This window comes from Sceloporus undulatus, chromosome 5, assembly GCF_019175285.1.
Source record: "Sceloporus undulatus isolate JIND9_A2432 ecotype Alabama chromosome 5, SceUnd_v1.1, whole genome shotgun sequence".
Classification (NCBI taxonomy): domain Eukaryota; kingdom Metazoa; phylum Chordata; class Lepidosauria; order Squamata; family Phrynosomatidae; genus Sceloporus; species Sceloporus undulatus.
In genome coordinates, this window is record NC_056526.1 from 39,878,538 (window position 1) to 39,906,430 (window position 27,893).

A 27,893-nucleotide genomic window follows, 5' to 3' on the forward strand; every position below is an offset into this window, starting at 1 on the left:
AATAATAATAATAATAATAATAATAATAATAATAATAATAATAATAATAATAGTTCACAGAACCATACATACTTTAGATAACCCTCTCACAGAAGTTGCAATGGCAGCTTCTGTAAACAGGAAGGCTTGCAGCCCCAGTGCTTTCAAATAAAGAAATCCATCACTTGTGCAACTTTAATGTTGACCCAAATGTCTCATTGCATTGTTATTTAGTCTGTAACCCCGCTTCAATCCACTGGGAGAGGCGGGGAAACATAAATAAATTTTATTATGTTTTATTATTATTATTAAATGCATCAGTTGATTTAATACATGAAACACCTATTAAATGTCCCTTAATTTTATATGATGAAAGCCTTCCAAATTTGCATTAAATATTTGTATTACACTTCTTTGATTCTCCTATGTGATTAACTTGCTTTTGCCCCTGTTTATTTCAGAAAAGAATCAAAGCTTTTTTAGCTTTGTGCAATCCTCAGCAACTTTTATGATGAAGTTTGTGCACCTCCCCTAGCAATTCAACAGTCATGTCAGAGAATAATATATGATATTAGTGAGTCCAGATTACATATGAAAGTTTTATATGTTCTGTCTGTTTGAATTGGACAAGCTTCATTAGCAAGGAATAAGGTAGCAGGTAACTATATTTTGCATTTAATAATAATAATAATAATAATAATAATAATAATAATAATAATAATTATTATTATTATTATTATTTATAGCCCGCCCAATCACTAGGAATCTGGGCAGGTTACAACAGTAAAAATGCATTAAAAATACAATAAAATACTAATTGATCCCTTCCCAACCCCCTCCCCAATATTAAAACTACAATTAAACAATCAAAGTTTAAAAACAATAAAATGCTATACAGCACTAGGTTAAAATTAAAAACAATTTGGCGGGCAGAGAGACATACATCACAAAATTGATATCATATTTGTGAACATACACAAAGGGAGGAAGCTAGAATTTATTAGCTAGGTTGGGAAGGCCTGCCAGAAGAGATCCGTTTTAAGAGCCTTTTTGAAGGCTGTAAGAGTGGGGATATGGAGGATCTCTTCCGGCAGGTCATTCTACAACTTTGGCGCAGCAATAGAGAAGGCACTTTGAGTGACAGAATTTAGCCTAGCTCTTTTTGGCTGAAGTAGGTTCTTACTTGAGGACCTTAATGTGTGGGACAGACAATACGGAAGAAGGCTTTCCCTTTTGACCACCTCTGGATAGTTCCATGTGTGATTTATCTGAACAGTGTCTCTTTCTGTTGCAAGGTCAAAGTTAGCCTCTTCCTTGGGCAAGTCACAGTCTCTTTGTTTCAGAAAAAGACAAAGGCACCCCATCCCCCCACAGCCCTCAAACAAATCTTGCCCCCTCCCAAAAAAAACTGTTGATGCGTTTGCTTTAGGGCCCCCATAATTGGAAACTACTTGAAGGCACAGAACAACAAATGTTCTATGGGGGATATCAGAACACATCCTTTAGACCAACTCTTTGTTTTGGGGCAACAAGAATGTCAGGATGGAGTCTTTCTTCCTCTCCTTTGATATACATGCCACTGAACCACTGTCTAATAGACCACTCAAAGAGACTCCTTCAGCATTTGAATTCTATGCTGTATCTTTTGTCAAGATGGGTAACAATGGACTTTCAACTCATAATATGTAATTGCATATGCCATAACATCTAAAGAGGTCTTCAGACTGCTTCTTCACAAATGTACTTAAGGCAGAGTTACTGGTGGGAGCAGTCAGTTAATGTTTTGAAATGTTAATTGCAATACAGCTATTTCAACTGCACCTGTCCCAAATAACAAAGCAAAGATATGCTGTAATATTTTTCAGATGATCTCTAAACAATAAGGCTATGTCAAGATCAGCTTTTTCCAGGTCAGCTGACTCCTAAAACGTATCCAGTTATATCTTTAAAAATTAATTCAATCCATCCACAAAGTTAAAACAAATTAAAGGAGTGAATTAATAACAGGGCTGATGCAAAAGAGAAGGATTCATATTTGATAACAGAATAAGGTGACTCACAGCAACGAGCTAGCCAGCTGATGTAAACAAAATCATTCTTTATTTTCTCACTTTGAATCAAGAGGAACACCTGAGAAGAAAAAGAGACAGACAAAAACATGTTTCAGTTTGTACTAGATTTCTGCACTCTATAGTACATCTCGACACTGTGGCTAAATCTCAGGCAGGACAAACACTTAAGAGAAGCATGACAAAAAACAGTTTAAAATAGGAAAAGGTTACATGCAGGGAAACAACAATGTAAAACAAAAGTATGATCTATTCAGTTAAATTGTTTTATCTAAGATCTCTGGAGCTCTTTGAAGTGCTAAGGAAAAGTTATGACTTGCTTTGCACAACTGGCAACAGGTGTTGGTATAGAACAAGCCAAGCATGAAGAAACATGAGGTGATGTAAAGGCTAAAATTCAAAGGCAAAAATGAGAGTGAAGAGTGATTTTAAAGTTCAGAGTTTAATGACACACTGGCCTTCTGCTGATTTTCTGAAAGGGACAGCTCAAGACTTCATGGTACATATATATTTGTAATAACAATAATGATTATAGCAATAGTTAAGAGTTATTTCCTCACAGCCAGAGATGTAGTTTATTGTTACAGTAATATTCCATTTCAACCCCAAGCATTTAACATACATATTTTGTACTTAGGAAAATTTAGTACTTTATGTACTGCTTTTGCCTTTTCTCTTTTTGCAATTATGCAAGTGTCTAACAGCTGTACCCCTTTTGTTACACCATGCACCTCCTAACAAAATACCTAAAAGAAGGGTGCTACTGGCCATTTTGCAACATTTTTAGGCATTTTTGGCTCTTGTTCACCTTTTAAAGGCATATACAAGCCTTTTTTTCAAACCAAGAAGTGAACAAATCAGTCCTTCTTGGTCCAATCACTCTGTAGTGTGCGACAAGACTTATGGAGACCAAAAACACCTTTACCAACTGGTGTTCAAACACTGTTGATGTAACAAATTGCTTAATGGTACCCTTTGAGGCTTTGCTATTCGCTACTTGAAGAATTTTGGAGGAATGAGGGATGACTATCCTTGAGGGTAGCACTATCCTTGAGGATTAGGGGAACACCAGTATAAAACATGCAATGTGGAGTACTTATCTGGAAATATATATTTAAGAAGTGGCAAAGTGCAAAACTACCATCCCCACAAAATAAATGCTCCCACAATACCTAGGTCATTTCACAAAACCTTTAAAAATTAGCCTTATCTTTGCAGGTCAAGCATTTTCTTTAGCATGAAACAGAGACTTAAAATTGAGGGCAATGAGCCGTCATAACATATCTATTGCCAATGAGCAAGGCTATGTGCTCCTACTAACAAATATTTTATATATGGATGCAATATCAGGTACACTGGTCCCCCGGGTTACGAAATACCCAGGTTACGAAATTTTCGGGATACGAATAAATCCCATAGGGATTTATTGTTTCGGCTTACGAAGGTTTTTCCGGGTTACGAAAAAACCCCGGCGCTGTTTTAAATGGAGCCGCGGGCTATTCGGCTTACGAAGTATCCCGGGTTACGAAAGCGGCGGCGGAACGAATTAATTTCGTAACCCGGGGTACCAGTGTACTGTCACTGAAAGGCCACATATAAAATTATCCTACAGTAGTTAAAACTTATGTGTGTCATGTTTTCCTATAATCATCAGAAAAGACCTTAATGATGTTATTTGGTATACTGCTATTAACAATTAACACAGTTTGTTGTTGTGTTCCTTTAAGTAGTTTCTGATTAATGGCAACCCTAAGATTAACCTACCACTGGGTTTTCTTGGCAAAATTTACTCAGAGGGGTTTTTTCCATTGCCTTCCTCTATGGCTGAGAGAGTGTGACTTGCCTGGGTTACAGACCGCCATTTGGGACGTCCTTAGGACATCCCAGTTTAAAAAAGGGGCGTCTCTTCTAGACGCTCCTACTCCTGTTACGGACTCTGTCAGTAACAAATGGCGGCGGCCACTCCACACGGCCGCCACCATTTTGACGTCTTGGACGCCTAGCGTCCAGACGTGTCGCGGCAGAAGTGACGCCGCAAAAGCGCACCTTGCGCTTTGCAGCACCACTTCCGGGGCCCAGGAAGGAGCGCGATTTCTGCGCTCCTTCCTCGCAGCGTCCGGGAGTCCCGCGGTTTAGAAGCTGCGGCTCCCGGACACTGCAAGTGGCGTCGGCAGCAGACCACCGCAATTCAGTGGTCTGTAACGTGCCCAAGCTACTACACTACATACTGGCTTAAGTACTTTTCATTTTTTCCTCTTTGTCACATAGGTCATGCTCTATGCCTACCTGAAACACTTTCTACTTCCATTAAATTATTAGGAGCCGAGCCAAAATAATTAATCTCATGCTGTGAAGATGCAGAAGGTGCAACCTAACTAAATTACTCTCAGTGCTCTAGTACTCATTCCTTGTTTCACTAAACAAAAAAGCCCAAAATCCTGTTCTGAAACAAAAGGAAATAATTAAACAAATAAGAACTCTAATCCATATAGATCTGTATGCTACAACCAAAACCACAGATTCTAAAACATTGAAAAGTGCCATGCCAAACAAATAAATTGATATAATAGGTATGGAAATGTATACCAGTACATAACTAAATCCCACTGGCTTCAGCCTAAGCTTTTGTTGTAGTTGGATGTGGGGAGGGGAGAAGCATGTCCTTTCATTGCTTCAAAGGTTGTATCAGGCAGTGTGCAAACACAAATATGGATACAAATTGGTATATGGATGCTGAAGATGATAACCCATTTCATTGAAATAAGTCCCATTGCTCTCAATAGAAATTATAGCGCAATTCTCTGCATGCCTGCTCAGAAGGAAACTGTCTCTGAAAACAAACAAAACATACAAACAAACAATTACAGTGATCTTATTAATACCCCTCAAAAGTTCCTGCAGAAAAGAAGATCATGGAAAATTATTTTAAAAGGTTCAGACAGGTAAGATAAATAGGAAATATTTTCTTTTCTAGTTTATGATATTTTAAAGTGGATAGACATACCTCCTCAGCTTCACTAGTATTGCCAGTAGCGGCTTTGGCTTGGGCATAATTAAAATTAAAAGTGTCATCGTTGCAGAAGTAACTCTGGAAAATAAGTCATGCACAATAAGTAAATGAATAGTACACACAATTTTATAAAATAATGATCAAAACACAAGTCACACTTAAGGGGTAATAAGCTGCCTTGGGTCCCATCCTTGGAGAAAGATAGCATATAAATAAAATAAAATAAAATATAAGAGGGAAAGGATTGAAATCAAATATTTTACAAATAATGGCTATAGTGAATTTTTAGTTAGTATGTGAATGAGCAAACAGAGCATATATTCCATGACATTTGCCACATCAGTTTTGTGAGCATTTCCATGTTATAAATGGCTGAGTAGCAACTTTCTTTGGTTTGATTTTCTTTCTTGATATATTAATGTTGCTATGATGAAAATTTTAAAGCGTTATGCAGTCACTTACTACTGTCAGGTAGAAAGGTTAAAAGTATACTTTGGCCTTCAAATACTGGAAATCCTGCTTAGTCTCTTGTCTCATTTCTGACCTTTCACTAAGGATTGCCTACACAACTTTAAGTCTTTTCACAACTGTAGGCCTAAATGCTTGCTCTCTAAAAATTAAAGGTAAGATTTTCAGGTTGCTAAATTCTCTGTCTGCTATGTATACTATGATTACTGAATCATACTGAATCACAGAATTTGCCCCACCCTGGTTACATTCCTGCCAAACATGCTGCAGGATATTTTCTTAGATTTTTCATGTATGCACTGATATATCTGGTTCTTCTGTTACATAAACATGGTCAAGATAGCCACACCTATGAAAAAGGCATAAATGGTGACTGAATCTTGGAACAGTTGCAAAACAGCAGCCAATTTCTATAAGGGAAACAGGATTACAGCAGAACACTTTTTTGCCTACATTCCTGCCAGGTCTTTCCCCCAGAAAGAAAAGCACCTTTCACAACAAGCTGGGAAAGCTCCTTTGTGCTGAAATATTTGGCTGTGTGAGAAATAGAAAGCATTGCCTGAATGCTGGTTTGGAAGACGAAGTGGAATGATGCCAACTGACAACAAGCCACAGTCAGAATGGAATGTTTAAGCACAACATTAATTGCATTATCAGATTGTGAAACAGGCTTAGTGCAGTGCCATCAGTCTTCTGGTATGCCTCACCTTCTAATTACTTCAACACTTTTATTCTGATCAGCTTTATATTCCATCTAGTAATTTCTTTTGAATATTCACTTGTGTGACTTCAGTTTGTTTGTTTTTTCTATTGTATTTATTGCTTGCATTCCACTGAACAATTGTTCCAAATATTCTTGTTGTTGTGTGCCTTCAAATCGTTTGCAGGTTTTGGTAACCTTAAGGTGAACCTATCACTGAGTTTTCTTGGCAGGATTTGTTCAGGGAAGTTTGCCTTTGCCTTTCTCTAAGGCTGAGAGAATATGACTTGCCCAGTGGGCTTCCATGGCCGAAGCAGGGATTTGAAACCCGATCTCCAGAGTTGTAGTTCAACATGCAAAACACTACACCACACTGGTTCTCTTCCAAATATTCTAATTGGCAAGTATAAATAATGTCATATCTGATCAAATATAACCACAGAGAGAAGGAAAACAATATATTTGATTATGATGATGATGTGTGTAAATGCCTATGATGATGTGTGTGTAAATGTTGATGTATGGAGACCCCATGAATTTCACAGGGTTTTGTTAGGCAAGTAATACTCAGAGGTGGTTTGGCTTGTTCTTTCCTCTGAAATATAGCCTATAGCACCTGGTATTCGTTGCCAGTCTCCAATCCAAGTACTGAACAGAGCTGACTCTGCTCAGCACATACATCCCTTGTCAACACTAGAATGGATCGCTTTGACAGGTGCTTCTATAGTATGCATTGGATGTTAAAGAAAAACAAGTCTGTAGCTTCTATACAACAAAATATTCAATATTAGATATTAATTTTCAGTTGGTTGAGCTAGGAATGACCTAAGAAGGCAAGTTCTGAATCCCTTAACATCTCTAACTTATAACTGTAATCTTATCATGAAATCATTCATTTGCTCCCATGTGTTCTCACAACAGAACCAAACCATAAAGACGTGATGTTCTTTGTTTGATCTTCATCTCCTTGTCCTTTCCTCCTAAGCATTATCTCCAAATTTATTGAATGCATTAAACTCTGGGCAGCTAGCCACCTTTGATAAGTATATCAATACTAGGTTGAGATATGAAATAAAACAAATCTGATTCTGTATAAAGAATTTTATATGCTTTTTTGCTTGTCAGCATATCTTTAAAAAAAGAGTCAATATTAAGATAACGTAACTAATGATTGTTTAATGACTGATGTGAAGATAACTGAAATAAAGATTTCATTATTTTCTATAGTATGAACATTTTGTCAGGTGCTGCGTTTGTATCTCTTTTGTTTGCTGTTGTGTACCTTCAAGATGTTTCTGACTAATGGCACCCATGAGGCAAACTTATCATGGGGTTTTCTTGGCAAGATTTCTTCAGATCGGGTTTGCCATGGCCATTCTCTGAAGCTGAGAAAGTGTAACTTGGCTAAGGTCACCCAGTGGGTTTCCATGGCCAAGTTGGGAACTGAACCCTGGTCTCCAGAGTCACAGTCCAATGGTCAAATCACTATGCCACATTGATTTGCATCTCACCTGCCATGAAATTAGGGGCAGACTGAGATACGGTAATAGGATATGCAGTGTGACAATTAATGGAAGTGAATGGTTATCACATAGGTGGTATGATAACAAAATAGAGGAGGTAGGCACACAATGTAATATCCAATGTCATTTGGTTGTTAAGAAGCCAGAGGAAAGAATAAAGATGGGGCAGTCTGGGAAAGGAGAGAACCAGAGTTGTTTTGGGTAAGTAATGAATGAAATATCAGCCCGTCAAGATTTTGGAATTATATGTGTTTAATTAAGCAATATTAATGTGTGTTGTTTAGTTCTGACAATGAAGGTCTCTAGTGCCGACCTATAGTAACTGAATGAAGTTTTTCTGCGTTTTAACTACTGAAGCCTGAATTTCTGAACTTGGTTAACTGCTGGACTTGACACATATTGGTATGGAAGCTCCATTAGATACTTGAGTGCTTTAAACTGTTCTTTTTAATCACATGACATCTGCTTGACCTGGGTGACAAAGGGAATTAACCCTTGGGGGGATGGCTCCTTCTTACACGTAAAGAATTTCAAATCTTTCAGAGGTTCCCCTGACCATGTCATAGTAGCACATTTCCCATAGCTGTTTTGACGCTAAATAGGAACAAGAGGAAAAGATGCCATAAGAAAGAAGTAAACACTACCATAGGATATTTGCATTTTAAGCAGTCTTGTAATTGTGCCTAATTAGGACTGCAACACCTGCCCCATTCCTATCCATTTGCCAGGGTAAATAGTAATCAACACAGGGAACAGCATAACCCTCTTGTGTCTGGTTGAATTAGTGTGAATGATGATTATGGAGTAAGGGCTCTGGAACCATCATAACAAAACTCTTATGATCATGGAACAGGAGGACAACTCCTGTTCACGGGCATGCTATTAGCAGAAAATCAGAAGAGAGGGTTTTTAGAGTAGAGGGAAAGAGTGGAACTCTTCACAAATCTATATTAGGACTACTTAATACAATACATAGGTTATCTGGAATCAAGTATAAACAATCAAGTTTGCACATAACAGTACATGGCTCAGGTTGGTAAAGTCTCTGTGAGAAAATAAAAATATCAAAAATACCTATCTAAACTGGATGACTGTTAGAAAAAAAAACCCCAATAGGTCACATTCAACAAAAGTGACAAATGAAGTACACGAGGGCCAAAATTTTACCTTCAATGGAATCTTATATTAAAAACTTAGGAAATAACTGGACCATAGTAGAATGCTGTCAGAACACAACATGTATGCATATGTATGTGTCTTCAAGTCACCTGTCAACTTATGGTGACTCCATGAATTTCAGAAGGTTTTCTTCGGCAAGGAATACTCAGAGGTGGTTTTCCCAGTGCCTCTGAAATATAGCGTACACAACATATTGCAGCAGAATTAAAAGACAAACAACCTGGTATTTTCTAACATGATGGCTATCCGTGTTTTTCCTCTCCACTTTAGTTTAGGTATGTTTGTGTCTGCCTGCTCAGATTTTGCCAAACTCATACAAAATATGTATTAGTATGTGTGGGAAATTTACTAACCTTCACTGAGTTGAGGTAGGTTAATACATCATCAAACTGCCTGAGCAAAAAGTAACAAGATGCCATACACTGTCGCCCCGGAATTGTATCTGAAGAGTTATACACAAATATTTTAAGTATAACGAGCATGCTTCTTAGAAAACATATTCTATCATTTTACTGTACAACAGCTTGGAACTCCTGTTTGCCTAACAGAAAGCCTACAGATTAAGTACATGAGATGTACCTTTGGAGAAAGACAGGAGAAAGAATGTAATGCAGATAACAATTACAGCATTCAGTGCAATATAAAAACTTTCTATAGAAAATGAATTCTAAAAATAATAAATTCTACAAATAAAATGTCTTCTCCAGATTGAAATCTTGAGAATTTGGTGTTCACAATTTCACAAATACACAAGTCATTTACCAGTCTGCAAGCCCTGATTAGAACTCATCCCTAAGTTTAGTCATTCACTTTTAGAGAAACAAAAACCTTAATATGACATTAGGTTTGATGTATTAAAAGTTCACTTCATCAGATTCATGAAGGTATGTCAAACACATCAGATACAATATATCTTCAGTTGTTAGGGTTATATATACATGAATAGAAAAGAGTCAAATGACAATGAAATAAATAAACACTATGCAAAACATACTAGTGTCCACGCAGAACACAGAAATGGGTGATCTTAGTCACTGGAGATTTGCTGTATTAATAATTATATTAATTAACACCTGTGGTGAATAGAAAAAGAAAACTGTTTTCATTCTTTGAGACAGAAGAGCAAGGGCCAGTCCACCCTTGGAGGGTATATTTTAATGTAATTAATTTAACTGTACTCTGATGTTAACTGTAATTTCATTAATTTAACTGTATTTTTTTAAGGAAAGGGGATGAATTTTTAGTTGTGTGTTATATAATTGTTTATGTAATTGATTATGCATTTTTGTAAACCGCTTTGATCTTTTGGAAAGGCGGTATATAAATAAAAAATTATTAAGAGACAGAACTGATCTTGACAAGCAATAATGGAACAGTATCATGCTGGAGATTTATTTGAAGAATTCTTATTATTGATAGAGAATGGTCATTTTCAGGTCAGCACAGGACCCTTGGAAGGTTGAAGCATTTTCCTGCTGTGTGGATTTTGTACTTTCTTATGTCGGACTTGTGTCCATTTATTCATAATACATATTATTAACTAATATTAATAACATTATTTTTCACACTGAAAAAAACCCCTCAAAATATTTAAGAATAAAATATAGGATATTACGTACATTGAATTCCAATGAGACTACTGGCAGTATGACCACATTTTAATCTGTTTACATTTGTTGACCAACAAGATGGCTTCTCTGATCTAGGGGCAGTGGACTAGATCTTTATTATAATAATAATAATAATAATATAATATAATTTATTTATATTCTGCCTTTTCCTGGAGGAATCAAGGTAGATTACAACAAAAATGATAATAAAACAATTAACAATATTACAAAATAGAATAAAAATACAAAATACAAACAATTATTCCCTCTTTCACCCAAGCCAAGCTGTGGATTCACTAATATATAGTATTGACATCTGATATCTAAGGAAAACAGAATATGTAAAAGTGAAATCTTACCACATTCACTGGCTGATGTACCCACCAGCTGAAAATACTGCTGAGCCATTTTCAAGTGTTCTCTCTGGGAAAAGAACAAAAAAACATGAAATCCACTATAAGGAGCTGGCCAATGAGATAGAGAAAGTACAAATCTTGGGATATGAGTGAAGTATATCTATCTGGACCAAAGTAGATTTCACATCATCCTCATGCCCATTTTGAATTGGAAATCATACTTTCGGAAGGAAAATTAGAAAAAGAGAAGTGGGCAAAGGAATGATTTGCCCTCATGGTTTTTCCCTCACATGCCTCCCCAAAGTGCTTTTCCCTATCAGTTATATTCCAAATGTGTTTTGATAAACTTCATAAATTCTGGCTCAGAAAGAACCATAAGAGGAATATTTAAACTTCTTAAGAAATTATTTATTAATTTCATGCATATTCTGCCTTTCTCCCAAGATGGTACCCAATGCGGCTTCAAAAAATAGTAAATTAAAAAGTTTTACAATAAAAAATTAAAACAATTTTATAAACCCACATTATACACCATAAAATCATTTAAAAAACATACAGAAGTAAAAAACAAATAAAACACACAAATACAGCAGAGTCTCGGGGCTGATAGTCGGATAGCCGAAAATGTCAGATAATCCGGAGGGTCCAAGAAAAGCCTTAAAATCACTATGAATCGCAAACGTATTGAAATTTTACTGCAGTAACAGTAAAAGTAACATTGCAGTAACATTACAGTAACAACACTGTAATGTGTAAACAGTCCTCTGAAAATGTAAATTAATCACTGAGCAGCGATGTCGGATAATCCAGAATGTTGGATGATCAAAAGTTGGATAACTGAGACTCTACTGTACATAAAAACCTTTCCTGCTTAAAAGCTTGCTTTAACAAAAATGTCTTTGCCTACCCACAGAAGAAAAACAGGAAGGGGGCCAGCTTATCCTCCCATGGAAGGAAGTTCCAGATAGTGGGAGGAGCCAACAAGAAGTGAGTTTGTGATGGTGGTGGGACTGAGAAAAAGGCTTCTCCTGAAGATCTTATTATTTTTGCAGGCTTGTATGGGGAGATACACTTTTTCAGACAGTTTAGACCTAAGCTGAATCAAATGTATGTGATCATTTTAAACATACCAGTGGTTCTTAACCTATGGACATTTAGAGGTTTTGCATGTCAGCAGCTATCAGAATCCCTAGCCATTGCCCATACTGGTTGGGACTCCTGGGAGCTGAACTCCAAAGGTTGAGAACCATGGACTACAGAACCACAGACAGTCCTTACAAACTTAAAAGTAAATGTTGTATAAATGAGACCAAGAAGCTTAGTTTACTATCTTTTACAAATATCACTGTGGAGTTCTTTTGTTCTGTGTTCCAACCAGCCATGTCTTTTTTGAAGATACTCAGTTCGATTTCTCCTCCCAGTTTTTAATTGTCCCCCGCCCCCCTACAGAAACTAGTTGGACTTTTATCTAGTTGCACTTTTGGTTTCTTTTTAAAAATATCCTTAGGGATTTTTTCTACTTCTGCAACATTTCCAATAATCCCATTTTGGCTAACACAGCCATAATAATGCAACACTTGAGCTTGGTGTTGGTATATTTGATTTCATAGTTGTTTGATGTAATAAAATGAAGAATTAGAGAAGACAAAAGGTAAAGTTTCATTCTGAAATCAATGTTTCAGCCAAACTACAATGCCTACTCATCTATTCCACCTTAAATATGGTTATAAAAAGTTGTTGTACTCACTGAACACATTTCTTGCCCAAGGACTGCAGTTACCACACCCTTGAGGACATACTCCTAAAAAATGATTGAATTCATAGCAAACTGTAAAAATGAGGCAACCAGTTTACTGAAGTTTAAGGCAAATTATGTTTATTCAACCTGCATCTCAAATACACAGATTTCTGTATCATACAGTACATGGAAATGGTTTTCAACTACCAGTCTAATCATATTAAATACACAATTCAGCAATAAGCTTCACAATGTATGGCCTAGTGATTTTTATGTTGTGAGAATCACATTTTAAGATCACCATGACAATGAGCACGATTTATAAGAGACATTAGCAATTTTGAGCATGTCTACATGGGCCATTAAAACCAGTTTTCCACCTCCCTCACCATAACCTATCTTCATGGTACAGGGCCAAAGTCCCGATTCAACTGAAGAGTGTCTTCATGAGGGACGGCCCTTTCCACATTGAATTTAGGCCAACCCTCCCTTAAACTGGTTTAAAATAAGTCACCTTCTGCTCTGGATCTTCCCAGAAAATCAGTCGTGCTCCAAAGCAATGCCTGGCGGCTATCTACATACGCATCCTGCTGTGTCACCTGGTGCCAAGTCACTCCCTCTGAGGTCACAATGAGGCACCCAGCCATGTGATCGATGCTGAGAGCAGCATTTTTTACCTTAGAGAGAGTGACTCATGCCAGTGGCAGTGGGCAGCATAGTGGGATGTGTGTGTAAACAGCTGTCAAGCACTGCTCTAGATTGCCCAGCTAACGGGTAGCAATAAAGCTGAGATCTGAACCCAGTTAATGCTTCTAATGACAATGCTACTTCTACTTGCAATGACAGAATTGAGGTATTTTTATACAGTGGGTCCTCAGTATCTGCCAGGGTTTGGTTCCAAGACCACCCTGTGGATACTAAAATCTGTGGATGTTCAAGTTCTATTAAATACAGTGGCACAGGAAAATGATGTCCCTATATAAAATAGCAAAATCAAGGTTCATTTTTTGGAATGTATATATTTTTTGAATATTTTCAAGCCATGAATGCTTGAATCCGTGGATAAAGAATCTGGTGGATACTGAAGGCTGACTACTAGATTTTGTCACTTTTGTTTCACTCATCATGCTCTTCCAGAACTGGTATGGAATTTTTAAAAATCTTAATATATTACACTGGTTGAGAGAAAAAAGCAATTCAATAGCAAAAATCAAGAGATCTGGATCCCTGGCATTTTTATAGAAATTTTGTTTTTGCAGGTTGTTGACATTCAGGGACACTGTTCACACCTATGAAGATGACAGAGTTGTAGAATGCCTACATGATAAGTATTTATGTATGGATTCTGCAACAGAATGTGACTGCAGGTAAGTAAAATCCCTCACTGTGGTGAAAAAATGTTTTGTAAAAAAGAAGAAGAAGAAGAAGAAGAGTGAGAATTCTGTGTTCTATAACCTTGTCCTTTTTGGTCCAAGAAGGATAAGCTTTTGCTTGTGTAAGTAGACACACCAAATATACTTGATTATGTCAACTTCCTTTAAAGCTTGTTTCCTAAGAAGCACCAAAGAACTGCCAGCACTACCATTTTCCTGCCCAAGTGTTCAAAAAGGGCAGAAGTGGTATTGCAGCAAAGAAAGCAAATGAGGTTGGTGCTTCTTTAAGGCGCTCCTGGGATAAACTAAGCTCTTGCCTTTTACCACTCTACTCAGAGAAGGGGATGGTTCCATTTCTTTTCTTTCTTTTTTGATAAGAGTTGAAGTATATATTTACACTGAGCCATGGATAAGTCGATTCAGGTTTTTGGGGTCGATTTTTTGACTAAAATTTCTAGTCTTATACCTAAGTATATACAGTTCTGTACTGAAGTAGTTGTGTTTGAGATCCTTTCCACTGTCTTGCTTAAGAAAATTCAATGTGAGACTACCTTGAAACCTTAAAGTGAACTTATACTTGAGTTCTGTCCTGCAGCTATGATACATTATATATCAAATGGTAGCCTTTCTCATACAAGCACACAGTTTATATAACCAAATCTTCCCTTTACCTGTGTTTCTGAGGGTTCTAGGTCCTTAATCAGGTTGTAAGCTTCTTGATAATCATCTGAAATAAAGTTACAACACATAACACTTAATACATGACCTCCCCACAGTCACCTTCTTCCAACAGCATTTAAAGAGAGGATGAAAATGAACTATGGAGTAAATCTCTGCCTTGTTTCTGGAACCTTTTTTAGCTTTATAATGAAAAAGAGTAAGTAATAGTTTCTTTACTATTATTTTTTCTAGTTCAAATTCTCACTAGAGTATTTTCTCAAAATAGTTCACCAAATGCCTTCAAAACAGTAGAAGAGCAAGAGAATAATTCAATAACAGCTGATAAACATTATGCTTGCAAAAATGAGATTCCACATTGTACATTGCTAGAAAACACCAATTTGGAGCAGCAGCGCTGCCTGTGGCTTGCAAAACTTAAATTGTTGCTCTTCTACTTGTTGTTTCATTTATATCCTGCCTTTCTCCCAGCATGAGATTCAAAGCAGCATACTAGGTGTGCTGAATCAATCAATACACCTAAGACAGAAGTGAGAATCATGGCCTGTTACAGACAGCCAAAATAAAGCTGCTTCGAGTCACTTTGGAGGTATGGTATTTCAATGATGCATGAGTCCTAAGAGCCTGGAAGCTTCACCAAAGCTGCATTCCAGTCCTTAGGAGTGGAGTGTGGCTTTGGTGCGGCCTTTGGACTCTTAGGACGCATGTATCATTGAAATACCATAACTCCAAAGTGACTCGAAGCAGCTTTATTTTGGCTGTCTGTTAACAGGCCCATGTAGCCCTCCAGCTATTGTTGGACCTGCAATTCTCATTTGCCCTAGCCAGCATAGTTAATGTTCAGAAAAGCTAGCAATCACAGTTCTGCAATATCTGCAGGGCCACCCCTGACCTAAGAACTTAGAAAATCTCTATGGGGAACAGTCCTGGCACAGCCAACTTCATTTTCCTCAGGTAAGGAACCAAATAAGAAAACCATGTTATTATTTTTTTAAGTGGCACTTCATTATGAAATGTCAAATAAATAAATAAGTTCCAAATTAATGGATTTCTACAATCAAAACTGCAAGATCTTCAAAGCATTTCTATAAAGCATGTAAAGAATCAACAACCCCATAGCTGCTAATTATTACAGCTTCAGTTCAATACGTTATTGTTTCTTTTAGAAACCCAGTTTGGGACCAATTTACTTAAGAACTGCCTATACCCATTATCAACTAGTCTGCTTCCTGCAAACAGTTTCAGAGGCCATGCTCTGAGGCCCTTCAGCAACAGGTATTAGGGTAGTGAGTACATGGCCTCTTCTGTGCACCCAGATTTTGTGAACTTCCTCCGAGGATGGTCTGTATGCCCCACCTCATTTATTGATTTTTTTAAAAAAAGATCTTATTTTTAAAAAAAATTCTGACCAGCTTTTGAGTGGCTGTTAAGACCCACTTTATAACTACTATTAATTATTTTGGTGTTTTCATAGAATTGTAGAGTTGGAAGAGACCACAAGGACCGTCCAGCTCAACCCCCTGCCATGCAAGAAATCTCAATCAAAGCATGCCTGATAGATGGCCATCAAGCCTCTGTTTAAAGACTTCCAAGGAAGGAGACTCCACTACACTTCGAGGGAATATGTTCCACTGTCAAACAGCCCTTACTGTCAGGAAGTTCCTTCTAATGTTGAGGTGGAATTTCTTATCCTGTAACTTGCATCCATTGTTCCAGGTCCTGTTCTCTGGAGCAGCAGAAAACAGAGAACAGGACCTGGAACAATGGATGCAATATTAGTTACTGTTAGCCCTATGGGAGAGCCTTTTAAAGTATTTTATACCCAAACTCTTACTTCCAGACATGTAAGTTTTTTTTATGTATAGCAATTAAAGTTTGATGGTGTTGGGTTTTTTTTAAAACAGGCACAGAAGCATACTTGTGCATGAATTTTTCTATGATGCAACTTTGAAATAAACCATGGATCGGTAAATTAAGATTAAGGGTATAACATGTAGTACTTCTAAATGTATCAACTGGTCATGGGAAAGTGTATCTTAAATAGTGAAATAAACAACAATAAAGTTAAACAAGAATCATTTTAAAAACTGGTCTTTTTTCCTTCTGTGTATTTATTTATTCATCTTGTCTTTCCACCAAAAAGCAGTAGTTAAGCCAGAAATAAATACAAATAAAATACTAAGTTATAATTAAACATAAAAAGCACATTGGTTAAAACATTTAAAAGCACATCAATAGGAACGACATAAATTACCTAATGCCATCTATGTTTATACACAACTTCATAAAAATACATATTTTAAATATTGTTTGTTGATGTGTGCCTTTAAGTCTTTCCGACCTATAGCAACCTTAAGGCAAACCTATCATGGGGTTTTCAAAATTTGTTCAGAGAAGGTTTGCTATGGCCATCCTCTGAGGCTGAGAGAGTGTAACTTGCTGAAGGCAAGTTAACTGCTGTGTAACTGCTTTTATGGCAGTGCTGGGAATCGAACCGTGGGCTCCAGAATCATAGTCCAACACTCAAACCACTATAGATATATATACCGGTAATCCATTAACATGTTGCAGTATCATCACTAGTCATTTTTCTGTACAAACCTTTTCCTCAGCCCAGCTTTACAAAGTCACATTCTACACTGGATGTATGGAAAATCCAAGTGTCATTCTATTATCTTATTTCATGGGAGCCTTGGTCAAAATGAAGTACTACAACCACATTATCCTAAAACCTTTGTCTTTAGATATAGTTTTTCAGCATTTCTTCACAATCATTAATAAGTTTTAATTTTCAACTATGAGTCAATAACAAGTTGCAAACCCACCCACCCCTGATAAAATAAGAACAAATCTCTGCCCTACACTATATTTCCAAAAGAACAAACAAAAAAAGTAAAAGGAGATATAAATTTGGAAGTTTTGGTTACCTTGCCGGAGGTAGTAAATAGTCAGATTCAATCTAGCCTCAGGAATGACATCAACCAGTGGAGGAAATACCTGGAGAGCCTCTTCTCCTCCTCGAAATACCACCTGCAGAGGAAAATCCTCATTGTGTTGGCATTACAGCAAACATATGGGGGAATAAAAACCTGCATATATTTTCTAGCTATCTAGCTAGAAGTGTCAGGCCAACAAATTTATGATGCTTTCATATTTACAAATAAGACATTTACTTCATCAGTAAACTTCAGTGAATTAATTATCACAAAACAGACATTACTTACAACAGGAAGGGAAACCAGAGACACCCTGTTCGCTCTGTGTGTGTGTGTGTGTGTGTGTGTGTGTGTGTGAATGAGAGAGAGAGAGAGAAAGCAGGGAGCTGGAGAGAAGGGGAATATTAAAGGCTGAATGTGGAGAAGGGGATTAAGCATATTTAAAACTGATTACAACTAGTAATAAAGACAAAGTGCTTGCTGCCCAAGAGAATAAAAGAAAAAGAAATTAATGGTACCATGCATACGTTGTGTTGTTGTATGCCACCAAGTCACTTTTGACTTATGACAACCCTAAGGTGAACCTATCATATGGTTTTCTTGGAAAACATTTTCAGAGGTGGTTTACATGAAACATTTCCAAGGGTACTAAGGATGTCCTTTCAAAAGCGGGATGGGAATAATGATACTCAAAGAGCATTCATTGCAGTTGTAGAGGCAAAAAGAGCTACATATATGGGAGACAGTTATGTTATCTTGAGAGGGAACAGCAACAGGGTATGATCACTCTCAAATTGCCCCCCAGTTTAAAAAGCTTGAATAGCCCCTGCAATAGTCCCTCTTTGTTCAAAATGCTTCTGATGATAAAACAGCATATATTTAAGACTTGATTACAAAGTCCTCTGCGGATCTGGATGCATGAAGCTGGGGGAGGGGGTTAATCTCATTCAGTTTTGTCTACTGGCATTCTCTGCATAGCAGCAGAGGTGTAACTTGGGGGTATGGAGACTGTCAACTTTTGAGGTGTTTTTGCCTACATTTTCTGTGCCTGTATCTGTTGCTTTCATTTTTGCAAGCCACCTTACAGTCCCAGTTCTAGGAAAAAGGAAGAATATAAAGAATTGTAACGGTAAGAACAAAGACAAAGACCATATTGTGATATCTGAAGACTACAGATTTAGCCTGTCATCCTATACCTTCTTATGTGGGAGTAAGCTCCAATGAATGCAAAGGCACTTACTTTTGAAGAAACATGCATTGACTGAATTATTAGAGACTTTACATCATGGATCAATACAGTCGCCCCTCCTAACTCACAGATCTGAGATCCATGCCCTTGAATATCCATGGAGGAGTAAGCTCCACTAATTTCAATGGCTCGAGCGCAGGGGGAGACATCATTCAAGCCTATGGGGCTTGAATATGCGCAAGCCTCTGTTTTCGCGGGGGGGGGGCAGGGGTGGAACGGATCCCCTGTGAAAACGGAGGGCCAACTGTATATAGAATCATAGAATCATAGAATCATAGAGTTGGAAGAGACCACTAGGGCCATCCAGTCCAACCCCCTGCCATGCAGGAAATCCAAATCAAAGCATCCCTGACAGATGGCCATCCAGCCTCTGTTTAAAGACCTCCAAGGAAGGAGACTCTATCACCCTCCGAGGGAGTGCATTCCATTGTCGAACGGCCCTTACTGTCAGGAAGTTCCTCCTAATGTTCAGGTGGAATCTCTTTTCCTGCAGCTTGCATCCATTGTTCCGGGTCCTGTTCTCTGGAGCAGCAGAAAATAAGCTTGCTCCCTCTTCAATATGACATCCTTTCAAATATTTAAACAGGGCGATCATATCACCTCTTAACCTTCTTTTCTCCAGGCTAAACATCCCCAGCTCCCTAAGTCGTTCCTCATAGGGCATGGTTTCCAGACCTTTCACCATTTTTGTCGCCCTCCTTTGGACACGCTCCAGTTTCTCAATGTCCTTTCTGAATTGTGGCACCCAGAACTGGACACAATATTCTAGGTGGGGCCTGACCAGAGCAGAATACAGTGGCACTATTACTTCTCTTGATCTAGACACTATACTTCTATTGATGCAGCCTAAAATAGCATTGGCCTTTTTAGCTGCCGCGTCACACTGTTCACTCATGTTCAACTTGTGGTCTACTTGGACTCCTAGATCCCTTTCACACGTAGTTTCATTCAGCCAGGTGTCACCCATCCTATATCTGTGCATTTTATTTTTCCGCCCTAAGTGCAATACCTTACATTTCTTCGTGTTGAATTTCATTTTGTTAGCTTTGGCCCAGCTTTCTAGTCTATTCAGGTCATTTTGAATCTTGATCCTGTCCTCTGGGGGTATTAGCTATTCCCCCTAATTTGGTATCATCTGCAAATTTGATAAGTATGCTTCCAATTCTGTCATCCAGGTCATTGATAAAGATGTTGAATAGCACTGGGCCCAGGACAGAGCCCTGTGGGACCCCACTGGTCACTTCTCTCCAAGATGAAAAGGAGCCATTGTTGAGCACCCTTTGGGTTCGGCCGGTCAACCAATTACAGATCCATTTAACAGTTCCTTTGTCTAGGCCACATTTTACAAGCTTGTTTGCAAGAATGTCATGGGGAACTTTGTCAAAGGCCTTACTGAAATCAAGATATACTATATCCACAGCATTCCCTTCATCTACCAAGCTGGTAATTTTATCAAAGAAAGAGATCAGGTTTGTCTGGCATGACTTGTTTCTCTGAAACCCATGTTGACTTTTTGTGATTCTGGCATTGCCTTCTAGATGTTCACAGACTCTCTGTTTAATGATCTGCTCCAGAATCTTTCCTAGTACTGATGTCAGACTAACTGGACGATAATTGTTGGGATCCTCTTTTTTCCCCTTTTTGAAGATGGGGACAACGTTTGCCCTCTGCCAGTCTGCTGGGATCTCTCCTGGTTTCCAGGAGTTTTCAAAGATTATTGCCAATGGCTCCGATATTACATTTGCCAGTTCTTTTAATACCCTTGGATGGAGTTCATCTGGTCCCGGAGACTTAAATTCATTTAGATTAATAAGGTGTTCCTCTACTATCTCTTTACTTATTCTGTACTGAAATGCCCCTATCCTGTCCTCTGCCGTTCTGGCCACTGAGGCCCCGATACACCGGGGAAAGGGGCGGGTACAGCCCACCTCAAATAGGCGGTCTGTAACCCGCCACAGAAAGGAAAAAGGAGCAGACTATGCCTCATGTATTTAAAGGCAAAGGCAAAGAGAGAGAAAGAGAGTGAATGAGAGAAAAGCAAGACAGGACACTGACAGATGATAAGATGAAGGAGTGGGCATTTTTAGAAGGTTACGGCACAGCACAACACAGTGGGAAGTAGTTGGAAAAGAGGAAAAGATTAAAGGTGTAGAGGTGTGTAGATAATAGCAGGAGAGATGGCAGTCAGGACCTGGGAGAAAATAAAGTCAAGGGGGCATTTGAGGACATACTGAAATCTAGTGTAGTGTAGGAGTTAGTGATTTATTTATTTGATTTCTATTCCACCTTTCTCCCCGAAGGGACCCACGGCGACTCACAAATAAAAACTCTAAAAACATATTACAATAAAACAATTAAATTATCATCTAAAACAATATAAAATGACAGACATTAAAACCACACTAAAATCATAAAAACCCACCCTATATAACAACAACCCAACCCACCCCGTGATTATACATCAAAAACCTGCCTGAATAAAGCCACTTTTGCTTGCCAGCCTTGCTTCTCGTGGTAGGGCATTCCAGAGGGCAGGAGCACCCACTGAGAAGGCTCTCTCTTGTGTCCTCACCAGGCGTCCCTGTGATAGCAGCGTGACCAAGAGAAAGCCTTCCCTGGAAGATCTTAGGGCTCTAGCAGGTTTATATGGGGAGATACGGTCTCTCAAATAATCTGGACCTAAGCCGTGTAGGGCTTTATAAGTCATAACCAGCACTTTGAACTGTACCCAGAAATGAACCGGTAGCCAGTAAAGCTGTTTCAGCAAGGGAGTTATGTGGTTGCGCACGCTGAAGTTTCCAAACAGTTTCCAAAGGCAGCCCCATATAGAGTGTGTTACAGTATTCCAAATGGGAGGTAATCAAGGAATGGGCGCAGCTGTTGCACAAGTTTTAACTGTGCAAACGCACTCTTGACCACTGCTGAAACCTAGGCATCCAGGCTCAGAGTGGAGTCCAGTAGCACACCCAAGCTGCGAGCCTGAGATTTCAGGGGGAGTGTAGCCCCATCCACCACTGGCAACATCCCTACGCCCTGATCTGCCTTACAACTGACCAGGAGCATCTCCATCTTGTTTGGATTAAGTTTCAATTTTTTGCCCTCATCCAGTCCACTACTGATCACAGGCACTGGTTCAGTACAGACACAGCTTCCTTGGAATCAGATGAAAAGGAGAGATAGAGTTAGGTGTCATCCACATCCTGGTGACACCTCACCCCAAAATGCTGGATGACCTCTCCCAGCGGTTTCATGTAGATGTTAAAAAACATGGGGTACAAAACAGAACCCTGTGGGATGATTGAATGGATTGCGACCTGGAAGTTCCAGGTTCAAACCCCCACTGAGTCACAAAACTCACTTGAAGGCCATGAGGAACACCTTGTCAGAATCTGTCCCAGCCACCCAACTCTCAGAGTTGTTGTGTCAGTAAAGTGGGAAAGGGAAGAACCATATACGTTGCCTTATTAATAAAAAATAACTAATCCTGACCACAAATATTTGAAATTAAATACTTTATTTTTCTTCTCGGTATTCAGTTTCCAAAGTATGCCCCTCTTTGTCAGAATAATGACTTTCAGAGAGTGCTTCCCACCCCAGCAAAATACTCTTGGGCAGCTGATAAGACATTCTTTTGCTCTTGGCCTATGGTATTAGGAGTTCCACAAACCACAATACGCAAGCAAACTTCACAAATATTACTCACCAGATTGTGCTTAAGAAGTTCTTTAGCAAACTCAAAAGGTGTTGAGGCATTCTCCATCAGATTGTTAAGTTCTGCCTTGTTTTTAAAGAAATGAATAAGAAAGTGAATGCAACAGTAAGACCTGCCATTAAGAACTGTAATCAAAGGAAGCCATAAGGATATGGCTGACAAGAGTCAAACTGATATATCAAAGGATATTAGAAATGCAGCTGTATCTAGTAATTTATTGTGTTCACTCTCAAAATACTGCATTTATCACAGTATGTTTACCAGCACCAGGCCTCCCAGTGGGAAAAGATAATAATAATAATATTAATAATTTGTTTTATTTATATACCGCTATTCCAAAGATCGTAGCGGTAAACAGCAAGTAAGCTAATTAGCAAGTAAGCTAATTTTGCCCCCAACAGTCTGGGTACTCATTTTAGCGACCTCGGAAGGATGCAAGCCTGAGTCAGTATCACATATGCCAGAGACCCCAGCACCATATCTGGTGGCTTTATTATCAGAAAGTATTTTCATGATATAGATTGCATGGGATATTTGATACCTGGCATTTTTCAGGAAACAAAGTGAAGGATTCCACCCTGTCCTTCTGTATGTGATTCCACACATATCCACTCATAGCAGAAAAGGGCTTTACTGATCAATCAGTACAGTCCCCCATGGATCATCTGCAATGCCAACACAGACTGACTGTGGTCCATGGACCAAACTAAAACCCACTAAATTGAACCAGTCAGGCAACCTGAACTGTCACATAGTGAAACACTACTTTGAGTTTCTGAAGAGTAGACTCTAAAATGATATGGTCAACTGAAGCTTGCATCAAGACATAATGAATTAAAAGAGAAAGATATTCTCACAAAATACCTCAGCAGCTTTCCCATTGTAGAGTCGGAAATGATTGCAAGCCTTTAAATTAAGAGCGATTGTACTATCAGGAACCTGTTGAAGGTAAACAGCTAGTACTTCCTGTGAGACATCATAGTAATCCAATTTGTAGTAGCACAAAGCCACATACACATTGAGGGCCAGATAGTCCCTGAAGAAATAAAGTTAGTTAAAGCATCAAGAAATAAAGTTAGTTAAATAATAATTTCAAAAGGCATTTGTTACTGTTATCAAGATTGCTAGATGAAAATGAAGGGCACAACTAAATCTATATAGGTGTCTATGTGCCTTTAGAGAACCAGTGTGGCACAGTGGTTTGAGTGTAGGACTAAGACTCTGGAGATGAGGGTTTGATTCCTTGCACAGCCATTGAAATCCACTGGGTGACCTTGGGCAAGGGACACTCATTCAGCCCCAGAAAACTCCATGATAAGGTTCCCTTCGGCTCACCGTAAGTCAGAAACAACTTGAAGGCAGAAAACAACCAATGTGCCTTTAAGTCATCTATTACCTATAGCAGCTTCATTTATATACAACTTCATACCGCACTGAGCAGTCTCTAAGCAGTTTAAAACTGTAAGCTAATTGCCCCCATCAAGCTGGGTACTCATTTTTGCGACCTCGGAAGGATGCAAGGCTGAGTCGACCCTGAGCCCCTGGCTTGGATTGAACTCACAACCTTGTGGTTTGTGAGTAAGTGGCTGTACTACAGGCATTTAACCACTGGGCCATCAGGGCTCTTATGATAACCCCATTAATCCCACAGGATTTTCTTAGGCAAGGAATACTCAGAAATGATTTTGGCAGTTCTTTCCTCTGAAATGTAGCCTACAGCACCTGATACTTGGTGGTCTCCCATCCCAGTACTAACCAGAGCTGACCCAGCTTAGCTTCCAGGATAGCTATAAAGATACATGACTCTGAGTGTGTGTTTGTTGGGTAGGGGTATGTCTGTGTCTGTATGAGTGTATGAGAGACAGAGAGAAAGTATCAGCAGGAGAATAATATATCCAAACACTACAAGGTATTAATAAATGTATTTTTCTAGAAACAAAAATGCACGTGATGAAGAATGGGAAAAGAGTATCGTAAACTACAGCAAAAAAGTAGCATATCTGAGGCATATTCCTAAATTAAGGCATATAATTTTACATTTTAAAAAAGTGATAGATAGTATGTTCATGGAGAAAAACTTGAAAATACTGCTTTGAATCTATGCTGCTTTCTCTGCTTCTAGTGACTGCACCTTTCTTTATGCTATGTATCTTTTCTTCAATTTTATTTCTGTTTATTTCTCCTATGAATGCCATTCTGTTTTCAAACTACATATATGTATATACACATGTGCACACTCTAACACACACATACATAAACTAAGAGAAAAATGTATTTACAACAGTTCTATGGATTTCTTTATACATTAAGGAGCCACCTTTTCTTAAGGAGCTCATCTGAATAGGCAGTCCTGTGTTGGAGGTATCCAATATTCTTAGTCTACTACAATCTAGGAAAAAACAAAAGAAAACAAAAGAAAACTGGCTGCACTAAATAATATATTTATTGCTGAATCTCACAAAAATTTACCTTGAAGTTGTCTCAGTGGGACATATATCCTAAGAAATGTATTTAGGATTACAATCCTATGTAGTTACTTGAAAGTAAGGTCCTATAAACTCAGCATGACTTACTTCCGCATAGGCATGTACAAGATGCCCTGCAAATGTGCATTCTTTTCTTTGTTGTCTAAATTTCAAGCACCTAATGAACTGTACTGACCAAATATTTTGAGGGACAATTTAAAACTGTTAGAAAGATAATCACTGAAACTTAAAAACTATTTCTACAATATTTTGTCACTAATGAAATGTTACACAGGTATTAAGAATGATAAATTAGGGAAGAAAAAACTGGCCCAACCTGTTATCAAGCAATATGCGCTTGTAGATATCAATAGCCTCTTGGTAGTGACAGCGCATATAGTGTACAGATGCTAGGCTAAGCTGATCTTCTGTTATGTCCAGAAGATTCTGGTGGAAACTCATGAGTTTCTTCTCATCACGAAACTAAAAGAGAAATATGATGTAATTTAGAATAAAATATTCCTGCTGAGATGTATGAAATATTAAATACAGATGCCAGCAAGCAATTCATTCTCTGTCCATATTTTTCTCAACCTTGTTTCCCCTACATAACCTTTCTTTTACACACCATTTTTTCACTTGCATCAGCCTTCTCGTCTATAGGTCCCCAGTCCCTTTTTTCTGTTTCCTCATGGGTCTTCTTACCACTCAGTTTCCAGGCGTTTAGCTTCCATGCCTGCCCAGAGTCTACCACAGTCTTGCACTTCCAACACTGTATCTACATAAGTAAGTTCTTTCTTATTCAAATAAGCCTTTCAGAAACTAAAAATTTAAAGTTAAATATGGAGAGGCGGTCAGCTGGTGTGGGGTGAAGACAGAACTGCATTTCATAGTACCAAAGACATATTGTATTCCAGTTATGGTGAATATTTTTGGGGCGCGTGCCCCAACTAAGAATTTTCCCGGCACTGAGTGTTACCTGGTGCTGGAAGTGGGATTTCTGCCCTCCAGGGGTGGGACTTCTGGGGTAGGATTTCTCTCCCTGTGCCTTTTCTGGCCTCTAGCTGTCTCCGAGAGACAGCTGAAGGGTAGGAAAAGGTCGGGAGAGAAGGGAGCATGCACGCCTGTTCCTCCTCCTTCCCACTGGGTCCTGGGCGAAATGGTGTCATGTGCCAAAGGTCCGTCGTCATGGTTCTATATATTTACTTGTGCATTACAACCATGGCTTTTTTAAAAAAATGCACACATACCTTGTGCGCTAGATGGAACAATATGCGATTCTGAAGTCTACTTTTGGGAGCTGAAATCAAAGAATAAAAAACAAGTTTTATGCTAATGCTTGGAGCAATTCAGGGTTTTTCAAATTTATGAATTAGTTCAGTTGCATGATGTTAATGGTACAAGCCCACGTATGTCTACTCAGAAGTAATTAATACTGGTTTCAATTGGATTTATTCCCAAATTAGTGTGCATAGAACTGCACCTCAGTTACTCATCTTACCTTTCAAGGCGGCTTGTTCTGCTTGTGTATACATTCCCAAAAAGAAGTAAGTGCACGCTAGATTCACCCAGACATCTGGATTACAGCCAGTTTGCTTGGTCAAATTCTCATATTCCTAAAACAAAGCATGCTTTTTAATATGATTTTGCTGTAGTCACTGCACACCAATTTAAAATTGTTTTACTTCTTGTTGTGAACCTGCCTGAGATTGTTGTTATGAATACAGTAACAACATTTAAATTGTGCAGATAACATTGCTTTTTCCATGTAGAATTTTTCAGGAATCCTTACAATAATGCTGTAAGGCATTATGTTAATGTCCCTGTATTCTAGATGAGTATCGAAAGAATTGTGATACTAGCTGTCTACCCAGTGCTGAGCTTTGATCTCAGTCAGCAATCTTTCTTGATTATAGTTTATGGCTGGACTCCTGTATGGAAGTTACATATTTGTAAGAGGATTTACATACATAAGAATTAGAATTGGCCAGTTTCATAACATCTGTATCCAGTAGAGGGCTGCTGTTACATTACTACACAGCATAGCTGCCAAAGTGATTGTTGCGCAATGGGGCTGGAGCAATGCATAGCAGGACCAATGCTCATCAGTCATGTACCATATATACTCGACTATAAGTCGACCTCATGTATAAGTCGAGGGCAAGTTTAGGGGCTGAAATTATGGATTTTGCTATGACCTGTGGATAAATTGAGGGCAAAACTTTGGGGCACATAGCAAAGGATCTAAAAGATGAAGCAAAGCAAAACAATGTCAAAGAACTTGCAAAATTCCAGCAGACATAACTCTTGTGCTTAATCTTAAGGCTGGATGGATGAGAGGATAGAGGGGATCGGTGCATCCAGGACAGATTATATTCTTGCTTTTCACCAGGAGATGGTTCCTTTTTTAAAATCAGAGTTAAGAAACAGTACTTATGGTACATTGACCCACAGATACGTCGACTCAGTTTTTTTGGGTCAATTTTTTGACCTAAATTTCTAGACTTATACATGAGTATACTCATCACGCACTTTTGTCATTATCCCAAAACACATCTTTACAATTCACTAACAGGGTTTCTTAGCTTCTCAGTAAGTAAAGTAAGTAAAGTTACATTAAGTAAAAGGTGATGTACAATTTTGACAAGTACATTTAACTATTATGGTAAATCATTTTTCAGCTCCCCAACAGCTGAAAAAGTCTGAACTGACTGGAATCCTATGATGCAACATCATGAGATAATTTTATGACTAAAATTACTAGATTTAAAATAAAATACAAAGTATTAACTAACCACAGAGTTCTTAAGTTTTCATAAACTTCCAAATAGTTAATTAATTAAATACA

General features: G+C 38.3%; 1 protein-coding gene across 3 annotated transcripts in view; it reads right to left on the reverse strand.

Annotated features, from left to right (window-relative positions):
- TTC26 (tetratricopeptide repeat domain 26) overlaps positions 1 to 27,893 on the reverse strand; it is a 43,125-nt gene that overhangs the window by 8,852 nt on the left and 6,380 nt on the right. For 2 of the 3 annotated variants that reach the window (XM_042468574.1, XM_042468573.1), the window contains exons 4-15: positions 26,547 to 26,661; positions 26,296 to 26,345; positions 25,383 to 25,528; positions 23,445 to 23,616; positions 22,572 to 22,646; positions 17,611 to 17,713; positions 14,677 to 14,732; positions 12,642 to 12,695; positions 10,898 to 10,961; positions 9,282 to 9,370; positions 5,053 to 5,136; positions 2,040 to 2,109 (exon numbers count right to left, since the gene is read on the reverse strand). In XM_042468574.1, coding sequence (XP_042324508.1) covers positions 2,040 to 2,109; positions 5,053 to 5,136; positions 9,282 to 9,370; positions 10,898 to 10,961; positions 12,642 to 12,695; positions 14,677 to 14,732; positions 17,611 to 17,713; positions 22,572 to 22,646; positions 23,445 to 23,616; positions 25,383 to 25,528; positions 26,296 to 26,345; positions 26,547 to 26,661 — 1,078 coding nt within the window. Of the gene's footprint in view, positions 1 to 2,039; positions 2,110 to 4,634; positions 4,879 to 5,052; positions 5,137 to 9,281; positions 9,371 to 10,897; positions 10,962 to 12,641; positions 12,696 to 14,676; positions 14,733 to 17,610; positions 17,714 to 22,571; positions 22,647 to 23,444; positions 23,617 to 25,382; positions 25,529 to 26,295; positions 26,346 to 26,546; positions 26,662 to 27,893 lie in introns of those variants that run through there. The other variant, XR_006104085.1, reaches the window with a different exon arrangement.